This window comes from Crinia signifera, chromosome 2 (genome assembly GCF_055691185.1).
Source record: "Crinia signifera chromosome 2, ASM5569118v1, whole genome shotgun sequence".
In the NCBI taxonomy this organism is placed as follows: Eukaryota; Metazoa; Chordata; class Amphibia; order Anura; family Myobatrachidae; genus Crinia; species Crinia signifera.
Window position 1 is genome coordinate 224,147,122 of NC_139218.1, and position 14,742 is coordinate 224,161,863.

A 14,742-nucleotide genomic window follows, 5' to 3' on the forward strand; every position below is an offset into this window, starting at 1 on the left:
CTAAGGAACTAATTTATGTTTGTACGTAATACCAATGTTCACATAATTGAGCCATTATCGACAAACTGCACATGCGCAGCGATGGCATTGCATGAGTCAAGGGACCTTTGCGAAGCTGCTCGTAGTAAGGATTTCATCACAGTGTGACTGACAGGAAGTGACTGCTCGGGAGAGGTAACGGAGTGGCAGCAAAAACGCAGGCATGATGGCCATTTTTAGGATGTGTATCTGCATTTCGCTGAAATCATGTAAGTAATATGGCCAGCCTCTCTACTGCTGCGTCCAGTCTGCATGACCGTAGCCCTACAGGAGGCGCCAATGTTCCAAAGTATTGCGTGGATGCTGCATATGTTTATACAGTTGCTTAGTACTTTGAAATGGCTCCATTAGGGGTCTATCTTCCTTTCTGGGCAGCAGCTTCACCTGTAGTGATTTACAATTTTATCACCAAAAGTTTACAACTGCAAAGGCATGTGCTTACAGACCTGAATTAGGCCCTCTGACGCACACTATGGAGGAGGTACTTATAGATCATTAAGGGATACTCAGTTTCCACCTAGTTCGAAAATGAAAACAGACTTACAGTAGCTGTTCATCCACTATCTGTACATTTTAACCCTTTCAGGTCCAACGTCTAGTCAAGCTCAACAGCCCTAGTGCCAGTAGCAGATCCAATGGTGAGTCACTTCAAAATAAGAACATTAACATCGTTCAACATTCAATGTAGACCATTTTTGAAAAATAATTTTAAAAATTACAATTAATTTAAACCAGACTGTTTGAATTTAATGGAAACAACTTGACACGAAGAGCAATTACATAATTCACTAAAAGTGCACATGGATTGATAACATCTGAATATAGATATTTATGTAATATATCCGTGATCATTCCAATAACATAATTTCACAATAGTTTTGTTTGTAAGTTAGTGTCCATATCTCATTAAAACTTCATGTGAAGTATTTTATTAATAGAAGAATTTTTCATTAATAACGACTGATAGACTGACAGTATATTTAAATGTGTGTCTTTTTATTAAACAATATTAGCGGTGAATGCTGGAAACAGTTGTATAATTTATTTTTCCACAATTCAAATAAACTTGTTTAGTTGCTGCATCTCGCATTACAATTCAAACGCACACACCTACACCTGTGTTACTTGTGTGCAGTATATTAAAGCACTCACTTCTCTACACACTCATACAAAGGGAATGAACGATTCACACTTGGGATTTGTATCATGTCACGCAGATATGCAAGTCCTCAGGAGAAAGGCTTGATTAATTCATAATCTAAGCATTTGATTAGTGCTTCTTTGGCCACAGCTATTATTGGCTGCTTCTTGGGACTGTCCTCTTGTTTTGCAATTACAGTTAAGATCTCCAACAGCTCGGACTCCACCAATTTCTTTGCCAGCTCTTTGTCGGCACAGATGAGGTTGTAGGCGATTACAAGTCCTCGGTGTTGAACTTGCAGATCATCATTCAGACAAAGTCTCTGCAGGATTTCCATCCATTGTGTAGACTGGGGGCAGATGAGAAAATACAGGTATGGTTAACTCAATCAGAAGTTTCTAGTAATATAGACAAATGGCTGCAAATAAGCTTCAATAGTTCAGTTTAGTCAACCAAACCCGATACCCATCAATGGGCCTAAATCAACATGGATACTCTACCTGCCTCCCGGCCTGCTGTCAGACTGAGAATGGCTGTCAGCATGCTAGTCGATTGCTGAAGTTATCCACCAATTAGAGTGCTGACAGTTATTCTGTGTATGGAAGCATATGGATTGACAGAACTTGCTTTGCCCAAGGCCTACAATGCTGTTAAGACAGCCCTGATCCAGAGGCAGATTAAGACCTCATGGGTTCCCAGGCAAGACAACATTGTGGAGACCCACAGCCAAATGTCATAGCCTCTAAATTCGGCAGCCGCGCAGGAAGCCGGCCGAACTCTGAGTTGTTTTTTTAAAGGGGCAGTCATTTGCCAGGCAAAACCATGACTTTTAATGAATGAATGCATCTTTAAAAAAACCATAGAGTTTGGCCAGCATCCCGTATGGACAGCAAACTCGGAGGCTATAATATTTGGCATCCAACTACTCAAACAAGCCATAACATATTTTTGCTCCTGATACGTGTGTGTGTGTGATTTCTGTGGATTGTAAACAGGGTTATATAAAAATAATAATAATAATAATAAATAAAAAATAAAGTTCCTTTCCATGTTTTATTTTGGTTTCTGGCAGTTACAAATATTTTCTTAGCCCAGGGAATTGTGGAGTGAAGTTGATAACTGATAGCACTATTACATCTGGGGTTTGGAACATAGTTCGAGGCCATGTCAGAACACTTTACCACTTGACCCATGATATTGACCATACTGCACATTGGTGCAGCGTCTTTTGGCTGATGCATAGAGATGACATCCTCTCTGAGTATTAGAAGAATTGTCAGATCGGTCCACATGATGTTGGGGGCAAGCACAGCACTCTGGAAGCAGCTGGCCTGCCCTCAGCTTTAGGCACTCTGTTTCCTAGCTTGGTGCTGCTGTTTGCATAGGGCGGCGGACAGACAGTTTATGCCGTGTCCTCCAAACTTCCAAATGCCCATGGAAGTATGGGCTTGCGGGTTGGATGACCTGGTAACACATTTATACTGCCCCCTTACCCGAGTCCTGCCCATATCCAACCCTGCAAGCCACATCGGTTGAATGACCTGGTAACTTGACCTGGGTGTTTTTTTGGGGACCCTTTTCCACTGCCTGGAATCCCAGGTTGATGTGCGCTCCCATGCAAAATTCAGGTTCTACAAGGCAGTTGTCTTGGTACACATTGCTCCAGTGTGTACTCAGCAGCCATCCAATCTGCTTTAATCAACTGATCAGGGTGTCACTACTAGTAAAATTCACAAATCCCTATGCTGTTAGACATGGAGAATATAGTTAGTGCAAATGTTTTGGGCCCAATCAGATTTGGGGTGCAGTTATACCCCCCTATTGCCGGGCCTGAGTGTATGCTGTAGTACCCCCTACGCTAGCCTGTCAGTATTTGCAGCCATGCATACCCAAAACACATCCCACCCGTCAGTGAATGCAATATCTTTCCTCCAACACACACCAAAGTTGGTCTCCTTATCACCCATACACACCACAGTCTGCCTGACACTCTCCTTACCCATACACACCACAGTCAGCCAACATTTCTGCTTCCTTTCACACCAGCCTGTTTCCCTCTCTTCTTCCTCCCACACTAGTCTGCCACCCACTATCCTTCCTCCAATGCCACAGTCTGTTTCTCTTACCCCAATGACTCCATGCTGAATTACCAACTGCCTGATACACCACCCCAACCCCAGCTCAGTGTGCCTGTGTCCCCTTAACCCGCTCTCCTCTCAACAATCTCCTCTCTGAACCTGGGGAGAGACTCACCTGCTTATTTTCCAATCATCTTGTCTACCTGTGCTCTACTTCCCAGCATCTAGAACCAGGTATTGCACAACAGTTACCATGAGGCACTCACAACTCACCAGCAGAGGCCGGCTCAGGGCACGGGAATCCCCTACTTTGGATCTACTGCAATGGCTTGTCATCTTGAGGTCCCACCTACAACTTACTGCCCTACACCCCCCATCTCACTCATTTGTCAAGATAGCTCAAATCCTTATTGGCTTGCCCCCAGCAGCTCATTCGGGTCTGGTGAAGTTGTGGTGCTATTGGCTGAGAGGCTGCTATTCCTACAATATGTCTGTGCTGTACAGTGATTCAGTCCTATTGGGTCCTTTGGTACTCACCAGTCTGTAGATTGCCTTGTGGTAAACCTGCAACTGCTAACTCATATGTGTGTTTAATGCACACATCTAACGTATGTAAATACTAAAAAGACTGATCTTTTAATCTATCTACAAATTCATTACTCCAATTAATCCACGTTACCATCAACAAAATGTGTGTTGTTGTTTTTTTTTTTTTAATTTACAATACACACACACCTGTAATATCAATTTTACTTACCACTTCAGTCATTTTCTGACACAGGCTCTTCTGGGCAGATGTAAGTATAGCAAGAGCTCCCGCTGCCGCTCTTTGCAGTTTTACCTCATCATCTTCTCCACACAGCAATATCACCAATTTCAAACGATCATTTCCATCTGCCACAAACCTTTCCTGGACCTGTTACAATGGCATACAGGAGAGAAGGACAGTGACTCTTTTGGTTGTTTAATAAACCAAATACCGATGTATCTGCATGACAGAGAGACTGTGTCTAGGTAGACAGCCAATAGGTTAATACCATTAGGTCAACAGGTACAAAAGGATTAACAGGTACAAATGGTCAACATTGGAAAGATTGACAGTGCTTAAGGATGAATGGTAGAATAGGTCAACCAAAATGTCAAATGGGCCCAAATGTAATAGCCTCAGATCTCAGACCTTTTTTAAAGTGGCAATCACTTACAAGGCAAAACCATGCCTTGCCCCTTTAAAAAACTATCAGGAAATATGAGAAGAAAAGATGGTTGAGGCACTTAAAAATAATATTAAGATTTATATTTTTTTAATTGGTATACATTAAAATAGGACACACGCTTATAATTATCAAAAGCCCTATATATATACATATACTGATACGTTTATAACGAAGAACAAAGAGAAAAGAAATATGTGACTGTTCACTTGTGATCTTTAAATTAACAAGTGTGTCAGCCTCAGTACTTCAAGGTCTCAATCAGGGATCTTTAAATTAACTTGTGATCTTTACGCCAAAGGAAATAATACTGAGGCTAAGCAAACTCAAAACAAATAAGTCACCAGGGCCAGATGGGATTCATCCGAGGGTATTAATGGAATTAAGGGATGAACTAGCTACCCCCCTACATTATATCTTTAGCAAGTCACTATCGTCAGGTATAGTACCAAAAGATTGGAGAATAGCAGAGGTAGTGCCAATATTCAAAAAAGGAAAAAAGGAAGATCCCGCTAATTACAGACCCGTTAGTTTAACATCAATTGTGGGTAAACTATTTGAAGGATTTTTAAGGGATGGTATCCAGGAATATTTAGATCATCACCGTCTACTCAGTACTAACCAACATGGGTTCGTGAAAAATCGTTCATGCCAAACTAATCTACTAGGGTTCTATGAAGAGGTTAGCAAAAACCTCGATAATGGAAATGCTGTAGATGTGATTTTCCTAGATTTCGCTAAAGCATTTGATACTGTCCCACACAAGAGATTGATTAATAAAATGGAGAACCTAGGATTGGGTGAAAATATCTGCAGATGGGTAGGGAATTGGCTATGTAATAGAGAACAAAGAGTGGTTGTGAATGGTGCCGTATCAGATATGATACCGGTACTAAGTGGAGTGCCCCAGGGTTCGGTTTTGGGGCCCATTTTGTTTAACATTTTTATTAACGATATTGGGATAGGGTTACTCAGCAATGTATCCATCTTTGCGGACGATACAAAACTTAGCAAAGTCATCAAATCACCAGAAGATGTCACCATGCTTCAAAATGATCTTGCAATTCTAGATGAGTGGGCAAAAAAATGGAAGATGAGGTTCAATGTAGATAAATGTAAGGTTATGCACCTTGGGAGACACAACCAGTGTGCAAGTTACAACCTTAGTGGAGAGGAACTGGGTAATTCCATACTTGAAAAGGATCTAGGAGTCCAAATAGACAGCAATCTAGGATGTAGTGCCCATTGTAATGTAGCTACAAAAAAGGCCAACAAAATTCTGGCATGTATTAAGAGGGGAATGGAAACTAGGAACTCAAGGGTAATTATGCCACTATATAAAGCATTGGTGAGACCTCACCTAGAGTACGGAGTACAGTTTTGGGCCCCACACTATAAAAAGGACATCATAGAATTAGAAAAAGTCCAAAGGCGAGCAACAAAGCTTATTAGGGGAATGGAGAATTTAAGCTACGGGGAGAGATTAAGCAATTTGGGACTATTTACATTAGAAAAAAGACGTTTAAGGGGGGACATGCTCAACATGTACAAGTATATCAAGGGCCAATATAAGGAACTGTCACACACCCTATTTTCTACTAGAAAGGAATCTAGGACGCGAGGGCATGAGTATAGATTAGAAGAAAAAAGATTTAATTCAGCTAGTAGAAAGAATTTCTTTACGGTCAGAACAGTCAAACTCTGGAACTCTCTTCCCAGAGAGGTGGTAACGGCTGGCTCATTAAATACGTTCAAGGCAAAGTTGGACAAACATTTACTGGAGAAAAACATCCATGGGTACAAATAAGAAATATAATTTGTCTGTAAAATACCAGAACCTACCAAATCAGCAATGGATATCTATACCAGGTTGAACTAGATGGACGCAAGTCTTTTTTCAACCTTACCTACTATGTAACTATGTAAGTGTGTCAGCCTCAGTACTTCAAGGTCTCAATCAGGGATTTTATTTAATCCTGTGAGGCATTCATTTTATTTGCCTGGTTGAGATTTATTGTGTAAGTGACACATACATAGACAACATGTATTAACTAAATTAAGTATATACAAATTAAAATCAATGGCGAAAATATTTTGTGCATATAGATGGTGGTCACAGATGGGATATTACAATATTCAACTGTGGGATCCTTATAATTGTCATTTTAAATATATCCTTTCACACATAATTTAGCAAAATGGCAGTATCATAAGGACAGAGAAAACAAAGAATGCTCAGTCATGCTTCAACTTGCTCCTGCTTCCTAACCGTGTGCCTCCTGGGCAGTGAACAGATTAGATGAGGGGGCAATTATAGTGAGGCTGAGGTTGTTAAGCAAGTGAAGGAAGAGTATGGGGATCTGCTGTTGCGATCCTGTGCCGGGTTTTCACCCAGTGCAGGGGGTCAGTCCCAGACTGGTCGCAATGAGAGTCCCCTAAACAAAGACTGAGGCACTGAGTAAAGTTACGATCCTACTGCTTCCTACTTCCCCTCTTTACCGAAGAAATGTATTATACTCGCTAGTATACATTCACCTCAATGTGCTTTTTATTGACATTGAATGCAAAATATATTAAAAATACATCTGTTACAGCTTTTGGTTATTAGACTTATTCAGATACTTTTTGTGGAAACACCCTTGGACATTGAGGGCATTGAATGAGCAGGTACTGATTACCTGGTCCCAGGCATGTTGGAAGGGCCTGTTGAAGACACTGCCCTGTTTCCCCATTTAACCTGTTAGTACCAGCCTCTCTCCCCAGCATAGCAATGCTATTTTTTGTTGCGGGGGCCACACCTCCAGATTTATTCCCCGCCACCTACAGCCCCATATAGAACAGTGTACAGTACAAAGATCTCGTCACTCACCTCTTTGTTCCCAACCAGATTGCACATACATTCAGTGGCAGCTTGACGAATCTGCTCATGATTTTCAAACATGTAATTCTCAATTTCCGGAAGGGCCTTCTCCTTAATAATTTTCTGCCTTTGTAATATAAAAATGAGGAGTCAGAGCGTCAATTTCACTGATTTGCTGCACTATCTTTCAATCGCTTTCTAGATACTGCTACTACTACCCTATAACAGTTTGCTTCAACATTAAGCAGTCATTGTTTTTGCAGCATAGTTAACTTGCTCTGCTAACATAGATTTCCAAAGATAAAAGATTACATACACTGTTCACTTAGCAATATAATAAAGAGTAAGAACATCTTTTTATCCAATAAACACCTTTTGCTGCAACAACCAGTTTATTAAACATCAGCAGAACAGGATGAGTAATGTGATGTTCAGTAGTCTAAGGGCCAGATGTACTAAGCTTCAAAAGTGATAAAATAGAGAGTGATAAACAACCAGCCAATCAGCTCCTGCCTGACATTTTTCAAACACAGTCTGTGGCATGGCAGGTCGGAGCTGATTGGCTGGCTGTTTATCACTCTCCATTTTATCACTTTTGAAGCTTAGTAAATCTGGCCCTAAGACTTGGGCCAGGTACACACTAGGTCTTGGAGAGACAAATCATCTAGTGTGTGCCTTCAATAGTGTGCTCCTGCTAGTCATATGTGACATATATGGTTGGCCATGCCTACAGCCAATCAGATGATATACTGTAGGGAGGTATTCTGGCTGTGAATGGATGTTTTACATAAACATCCATTCGCATTGCCCCTGGGACCCTCCCACATCTTTTGATGGTCACGACCATCGAAAGATGTAGAAGGTGCACGCATATGTAAGGTTAGTCTGAGCAAGCTTACATATGCCTGTACGCTCGGCGGGAAGTGGGAGGGCAGCTGACACCCGTATGTCCGTCATGAACACATTAGCATGAGAACGCCCAGCATTCTCATGGGAAGGTGTGACGTGTGCTGTATGACCAGTGCTAAGTGGGCACCTATACCCCCTGCATTAACAGTCCCAATGTCTCCCTAAATACATAAGTGTTGAAAAAATACAGAATTTTGTTTTAATATATATATGGTTTATAGCCAGCCACATGATGATGATGGGACTATTTGTATTTGGAGGGTTGAAGTTGTAGCTCTGTCCATCTGCCAGGAGCAGTTTAAGAGAGGAGGCCTGTGTGCAGCCTCCTCAGTCGGGCCCCACCTCTCTGACGGCAGCAGTACAGCAGTGTAGTCTAAGCACGAGAGGTCTCAGGCTCTAATATACATTCGTAGATCTCATGAAAAATGGCGCAGCGGACATTTTCCGGCGATTTCTGCAGCACTTCAGCCATCATTGCGGGACTCTTGAATGTTGGGGCGGCAAGTATACAAAAAATGGTTGCAGCGTGTGTCCCCATGCATTACAAATACACCACTGGTCCCTGCCTGGAGCAAAGGTCTGTGCTGATGATAATTAATGCATCCATACAAACGGCACTATCCTCACACACTTACACATGGGTTTACCTTATTGCATGAAAACAAATGTACTGTAGGTTTGCAAACTACTCCTTTTTTACACTGTGTTTCCATGACACATTGTTGTGTGATTGCTGCATTGAAAATAAAAATGAACAAATGATTGTGTGTTGGTGATGAATACATACCTTAATTTGTCGCTCTTCCCAGAAAGGTTGGTCAAAGCCAGAAGTGCTTCAAAGTTCTGTATGCCATCTTTCTCTGTGTTCAGGAGACTTACTAGAGGACGTACCACCTCATATACCTACAATATAAACAATATAAAGATTAGAGTACTCCAGAAATCACCCAGCCGAAGCAATATATATGATAGGCAAAATGCTTGCAGCACCAAATCAGCTTTGGTACAATCACGTGCCTAGATCTCTGTGCATAGGTTTATGGTGCAAAACAGAAGCATTTGCAAAAAAGTTGACACCTGATGAAGGGAGGGACTGAATGTGAGTGACTGAAGGGCAGCGCAAACATGATGTTTACATTGAAGTGCAAAGTCATCACATGAGAGAAGGAGGTGGGCAGGGTACATTTTCAGGTTTGTTCCTTGGTTTGCCTTCATTTCTGCATTAGATCTGGTATCTCCTATACATGTCTCAGGAGACTTCACGACTGACTTAAGTAATTAAGTGGATTTCCAGGTGTGCGCCAAGTTTCACAACCCGTATCATAGATGCAGATGGTTTGTGATAAATGTTCCCCTATGTATTTTGCCTTAATTAAATACATTAGAAGGATGTCTCAATTACCACATGTTTGCACATGCCTGCGTTTTCCCTGACACTACTAGAAAATGGCCGGGTGACACCCACAAATGCAAGCTTCTTGTTAATCAATTTATGTATCACCAGCAATTTAAAAAAAAATAGGATTTTAATCACAGGACATTCTCGCATTGTACATAATAAACCGTATGCATGTGCAGTCTATCAATAATCCCCCGGTGCAGTCTATCAAAAATCCCCCGGCCTGCACAAATGTCATAAGATCTGAATACCCCCCTCTTTGTCACAAATGGCTGATCACAGGAGCCAGACCTGAGAAGGCTGTGCAAAAGTAGAGGACATGGTAGGTAGCCCAGTAAATTTAGGAAGATGGTATTTCCCATTACAAGTATGCCACCATGCCTGCCTATCACACAATTAAAGATGTCACTGTTGTACTAAATGCAGGAGGCAGGAAAGTGGTTATTGGTGGCAGTGGAGGGAGGGGAGGGGGGGGGGGGAGGCAGTAGGTCGAAGATTTGCCTAGGGTGCCGAGAAGCCTTACACTGGCCCTGCATGAAACAACCAAAAACATCTTTGGGTGGACCACCTAGGCGCATTGGCAAACATACAGATTGAAATGATACCCAGTAATGATCAATACACAGAAACTCTTTCTATCAGTGACGTGCGGTGAGATCAGTGGTTCGTGAGGCACTGGCAGCAGCATGACTTGGTGCAGGGGAGTGGCGGGTCCTACAAACATCAATGGTGCCATAGCAGCCGAATCCCCTGCACCTGTGGTAGTAATGCCACTGCGCTCAACCGCCACAGTACCCTTGTATGTACCGATGGGGCAGGACTCATCCTTGCAGGGGATGGCGATGGCGACGCCAGCCGCCATCCCCCGCCAGCCGCCATCTGTACAGCGAGAAGGGGACGCGCGCAAGAGATGCACACGCGTGAGACGCACGCGCGTCTCAGTCAGATGGTGAGCCGGGCTGCTGGCGGATCGCCAGTGGTGACGTTCTGGCGATTCGCCAGCAAAGAAGAGCCCGGCCCCATCAGTAGTACGCAAAAGTAATACACCATACGCACAGAATACCACACACTAGTAATGTCCTTATACACACATTGCCACACAATAAAGCCACTTACACATATGGCACACCTTATTAATGTATTTTTACACATTGTGCCACACTTTATTAATCCCCTAATACAAATAATTCCCACATACACAAACTGCTACACATTATTAATGCTCTTTCTCACATAATGCACCTTACATTATTTATGCCCTTATAAACATAATGCCCGTTAAACCTACTGTATGCCCCACATTTTTAATAGCCTGTACACAAAATTGCCCTGTACACATATGCCCCACATTATTATTACCCTTATACACATGACACATAATGCCCCATACACATATGCCCCACATTATTAATGCCCTTATGCACATGACACATAATGCCCCACATTATTAAATTCACATATACACATAATTCCCTTTACATATGCCCCACATTCTTAACGGCCCTTTTACACAGAATGCCCCATATACATTTCCCTGGCCCCCACATAGTTTCAAGACCAACTCCTTCCCTGAACAGCACAACAGTGACAGCACAACAGTGACAGCTCCGGTGGGGCTGACATCTTCAGCCTGCAGTGATCTGCGCCAACAGTGAGCATTTGTCCTTCAGTCCCCTGCCCACATTGCCACCCCCCCCCCCATCCGCGCTTCGGGATCCAACTTCCAGCATAAGGCAGCCGGTATCTCCTGCTGAAATCCCTTCTCCCATCTGCCCAGTCCCTGCCCTGGAGCTGTCACTTTCATCTCGTGTTGGCCCTTAGGCTCCGGGCACGGCTCCAGGGTCCTCCGGCAGGATGCATGTCCCCTGCGTGCAGCTGACAGCAGCCTCCGCTTGGTGCACACAGGAGAAGAGGTGTCCGTGCAGCCGCCGGCTGGAGAAGGGGGGGGGGGTGTTTTTTGCGGAGGTCCGTGCAGTCGCAGGGTGGGAAAGGGGAGTACAGACCTCCACCCACCACAGTGGTGTGCAGACCTTCACTCCGCACAGGGGGTGTGCGGAGGTTTCATCATGCGCAAGCCGGCAGAGGTGTGGGTATCCATGCAGCCGCCGGTGGGGGGGGGGGGGAGAATGCGGAGGTCCGTGTACCCGCCGGGTGGGAAAGGAGGGTGGGGGATGTGCGGAGGTTTCATCATGCCCATGCTGGGGGAGGTGTGAGTGTCCGTGCAGCCACCGGGTGTGGAAGGTGAGGTGGAGGTCTGTACCCAGTGCAGCTGGCCTGGGTTGCTTCTGCTGCGCTGACCAATGGCAGCTTCCTCTCTTACAGGGGCGTGCTTTGAAAGCATGTCCCTGTCACTGAGGCACTGCTATAGGTGCCGCTTATAGAGGTTTACTTAATGGAAATTTGCAGCCTGGTGCTTGGCCCTGCCCCCTGCCCGCCCCTTGTTCCATGAACCTTAACATTAACAGTCGGAGGCACTGCTCTAGGTGCCTCCGATATAGTAAAGTAACAAATTATGGTGTCAAAATTAATAGATTAATATAAAGCAGATACTTATGACACATAATATGTGTCATAAGTATATTCTTTGTATTATTTTATTATGTTTATCACTAATGACAGGGGAGGCACTGCCTCCCCTGCCTCCCCTGACTGCACGTCCCTGCTTTCTATTTATCAAATTGTGGCTCTGCGCTTTTGCTCAACATTTCTGACTTACAAAAGACAAGCCATGGAAATACGTACCCGCTCTCCAGGGAAGGCAATGTCAGGGTTTGACACAGCTGCTATCTTAGCCAGACCATGAGAAGCCTTTGTTTTCCCCACTTCTGTACCTTCAAGAGCCAGTGGGATCATGGCCTATCCAAGACAAATGTCATATGATCATGTCATATTTTATGCAATAGCTACAGCATTGGATATACAGTATTGATTTATAAGTGTTAAGCCACAGCATGCACTATGAATCCTTATAGATAGCTAGTACGGAGTAACGAGGTATGCATGTATGAGTATTTACCTTTCCTCCCCCTTGTGCAACAATTGTTCCTCTGTCCTTTGGATCATCACACAATGCCAGGAAAACCCTAAAAGTAGAAGACATATGCAATGTACCACATTTCCACATCAACCATACAAGAGGCATTAACACCTAAGCTTTTCCAACAGCTAAGCATCCAGCAGGGTTGTATTCCCTGAGGCTGTGCATACAACATGGTACATGTACGACTCGAGACTAAAATGTTCAGAATATTGCTTGCTGCATCCGGCACGGTGATGGCGGATAAGTCGAAGTTCAGTATTTTATTGGGCGTAGCATGCAATGTCAACATTTACAGGTGTAAATTTACTGTTAATTCTACAGCTGTATTTAAGAAAAGATGTTGCCCATAGCAGATTCTACTTCTTATTTATTTAGCACCTTCTAGAAGATAATAGATAGAAACTGATTGGTTGCTACGGGCAACATCCCATTTTCAATAGAACTCCCATCTTAGAAAAATTGACCCAATAATGCCAACCGCTATTTTAGCTTAACCCAAACTACTGCCTACGCCAACCCCTACTTTCATGAGATGACTTTCTGGATGTTGACATTCAATTTGAACCTGTCTACATTATGTAAGTTAACATCCTGTTACATTCCATATAACACACACACAGACACACACACACACACACACACACACACCCAAACATATGCACACAGATGGTCTATTTTTGCCAGTACTACATTTTCCAATTATCCCAATATCTTGATATACAATACCTTTCCATGGCCCATGTTTATCCACCTGCTAAAACTCCAATGAAATGTGAGTAATGAGTTGGCTGATGGCTATTCCTGGACCATGGAGAAGTAAGGTTCATTGTACATCTTTAAATGAGAATTAACGTTACTAATTAGAATGAGCTGTAAAGACCGCTGTCATGTGACGGTCTGCCTGCCTATTAGTATCCTGTACACAACACATTGTCCTGCCCTCTGGGTGGCATTACCTGGCCAGCTGCTCTTTGGTTTGGTCTGTAAGGATGGCACTGTCTGCTTTCAGCATACACGTCAGAGCCGAGATCACATCAGTCTTAAGCAGCTTCTTCACGCGTTTTGTCACAAAGTCTTTCTTATCCTAGCAGCAAATATATGGTCAATGTTATTATTGCAGTAATATACAGCAAATGTATAGATATGCCAACAAAACTGAAGTAGCGTTTATGAGATATTTGTGAAAAAGGCCTATTATGGTCTGTATTTACAGCAATATCATTTTTTAATCATGATATTTAATTGGAGATGTAAAAGGGAAATAAAAAAAAACATAATGTATTACTTGTAATCTATATGGTTATTATTGGGATTGGCAGATTTATATGTTACTGCAAAGCATCAGCACATGACGTCTGTCGTCCACTCACCTTTGGGTGTTGCTCGGGCACATGCTGCTTGGAGAACTTAGCCAGCTGCACCAGCTCAGGTAGTATCTCCTTCACATCATAGCTGTTTGTGCAGTTGACCAGAGTGGTAGCCACAGAGTACAGAACTGTCTTATCACTTGTCTGTAGGAGAAATAATTGAATGGCACTGTCAGCATATCTGTATAGAAGTCATTCCCTTTATCAGAACTGAATGAGCATACGTACATACCTTAGATAGCTCAAACATGGCTGTAAGAGCTTGGTCATCTTCAACAAACTCATCCTTGACATCAGCATCTAAGGTCAAATACGCCAATCCTTCCACTGCCCACTTCCTGGTCTGGATGTCAATATTTGGGTTACACAACCACCTGTGAAGAGAGACAACAATCACTTTACAGTGTCAAATTTGATGATCAGACAAGAAGATAATGAAAAAGTCCAAAACACTGAACCTAATAATCCTAATTTCAGGCATTACCATAGCAACAGCCTAAGGGGGTGTATTCAATATGTGCTGATATTTCCCAACAGGGGAAATATCGGCACTCCCCTATTTAAAGCTGCCATTTCCAACCGCATTGAATGCAGAATATAACAAAACAGATCCGACTTTCAAACAAGTCGGATCTGTTCTATCGGAAATGGCCGCAGATTGTGGAACTTCGCCGACATGCCCACTTTTCAACACTCGA

The 14,742-nt window shown here is 43.0% G+C and overlaps 1 protein-coding gene across 1 annotated transcript in view; it reads right to left on the reverse strand.

Moving 5' to 3' along the window:
- Positions 1-808: 808 nt before the first annotated feature.
- The window catches only part of UNC45B (unc-45 myosin chaperone B), a 29,562-nt gene continuing 15,628 nt past the window's right edge, over positions 809-14,742 (reverse strand). The window contains exons 12-20 of the mRNA XM_083171158.1: positions 14,277-14,418; positions 14,048-14,188; positions 13,634-13,761; positions 12,654-12,720; positions 12,380-12,493; positions 9,026-9,141; positions 7,339-7,456; positions 4,016-4,174; positions 809-1,529 (exon numbers count right to left, since the gene is read on the reverse strand). Coding sequence (XP_083027284.1) covers positions 1,269-1,529; positions 4,016-4,174; positions 7,339-7,456; positions 9,026-9,141; positions 12,380-12,493; positions 12,654-12,720; positions 13,634-13,761; positions 14,048-14,188; positions 14,277-14,418 — 1,246 coding nt within the window. The 3' untranslated portion in view covers positions 809-1,268. The remainder of the gene's footprint in view (positions 1,530-4,015; positions 4,175-7,338; positions 7,457-9,025; positions 9,142-12,379; positions 12,494-12,653; positions 12,721-13,633; positions 13,762-14,047; positions 14,189-14,276; positions 14,419-14,742) is intronic.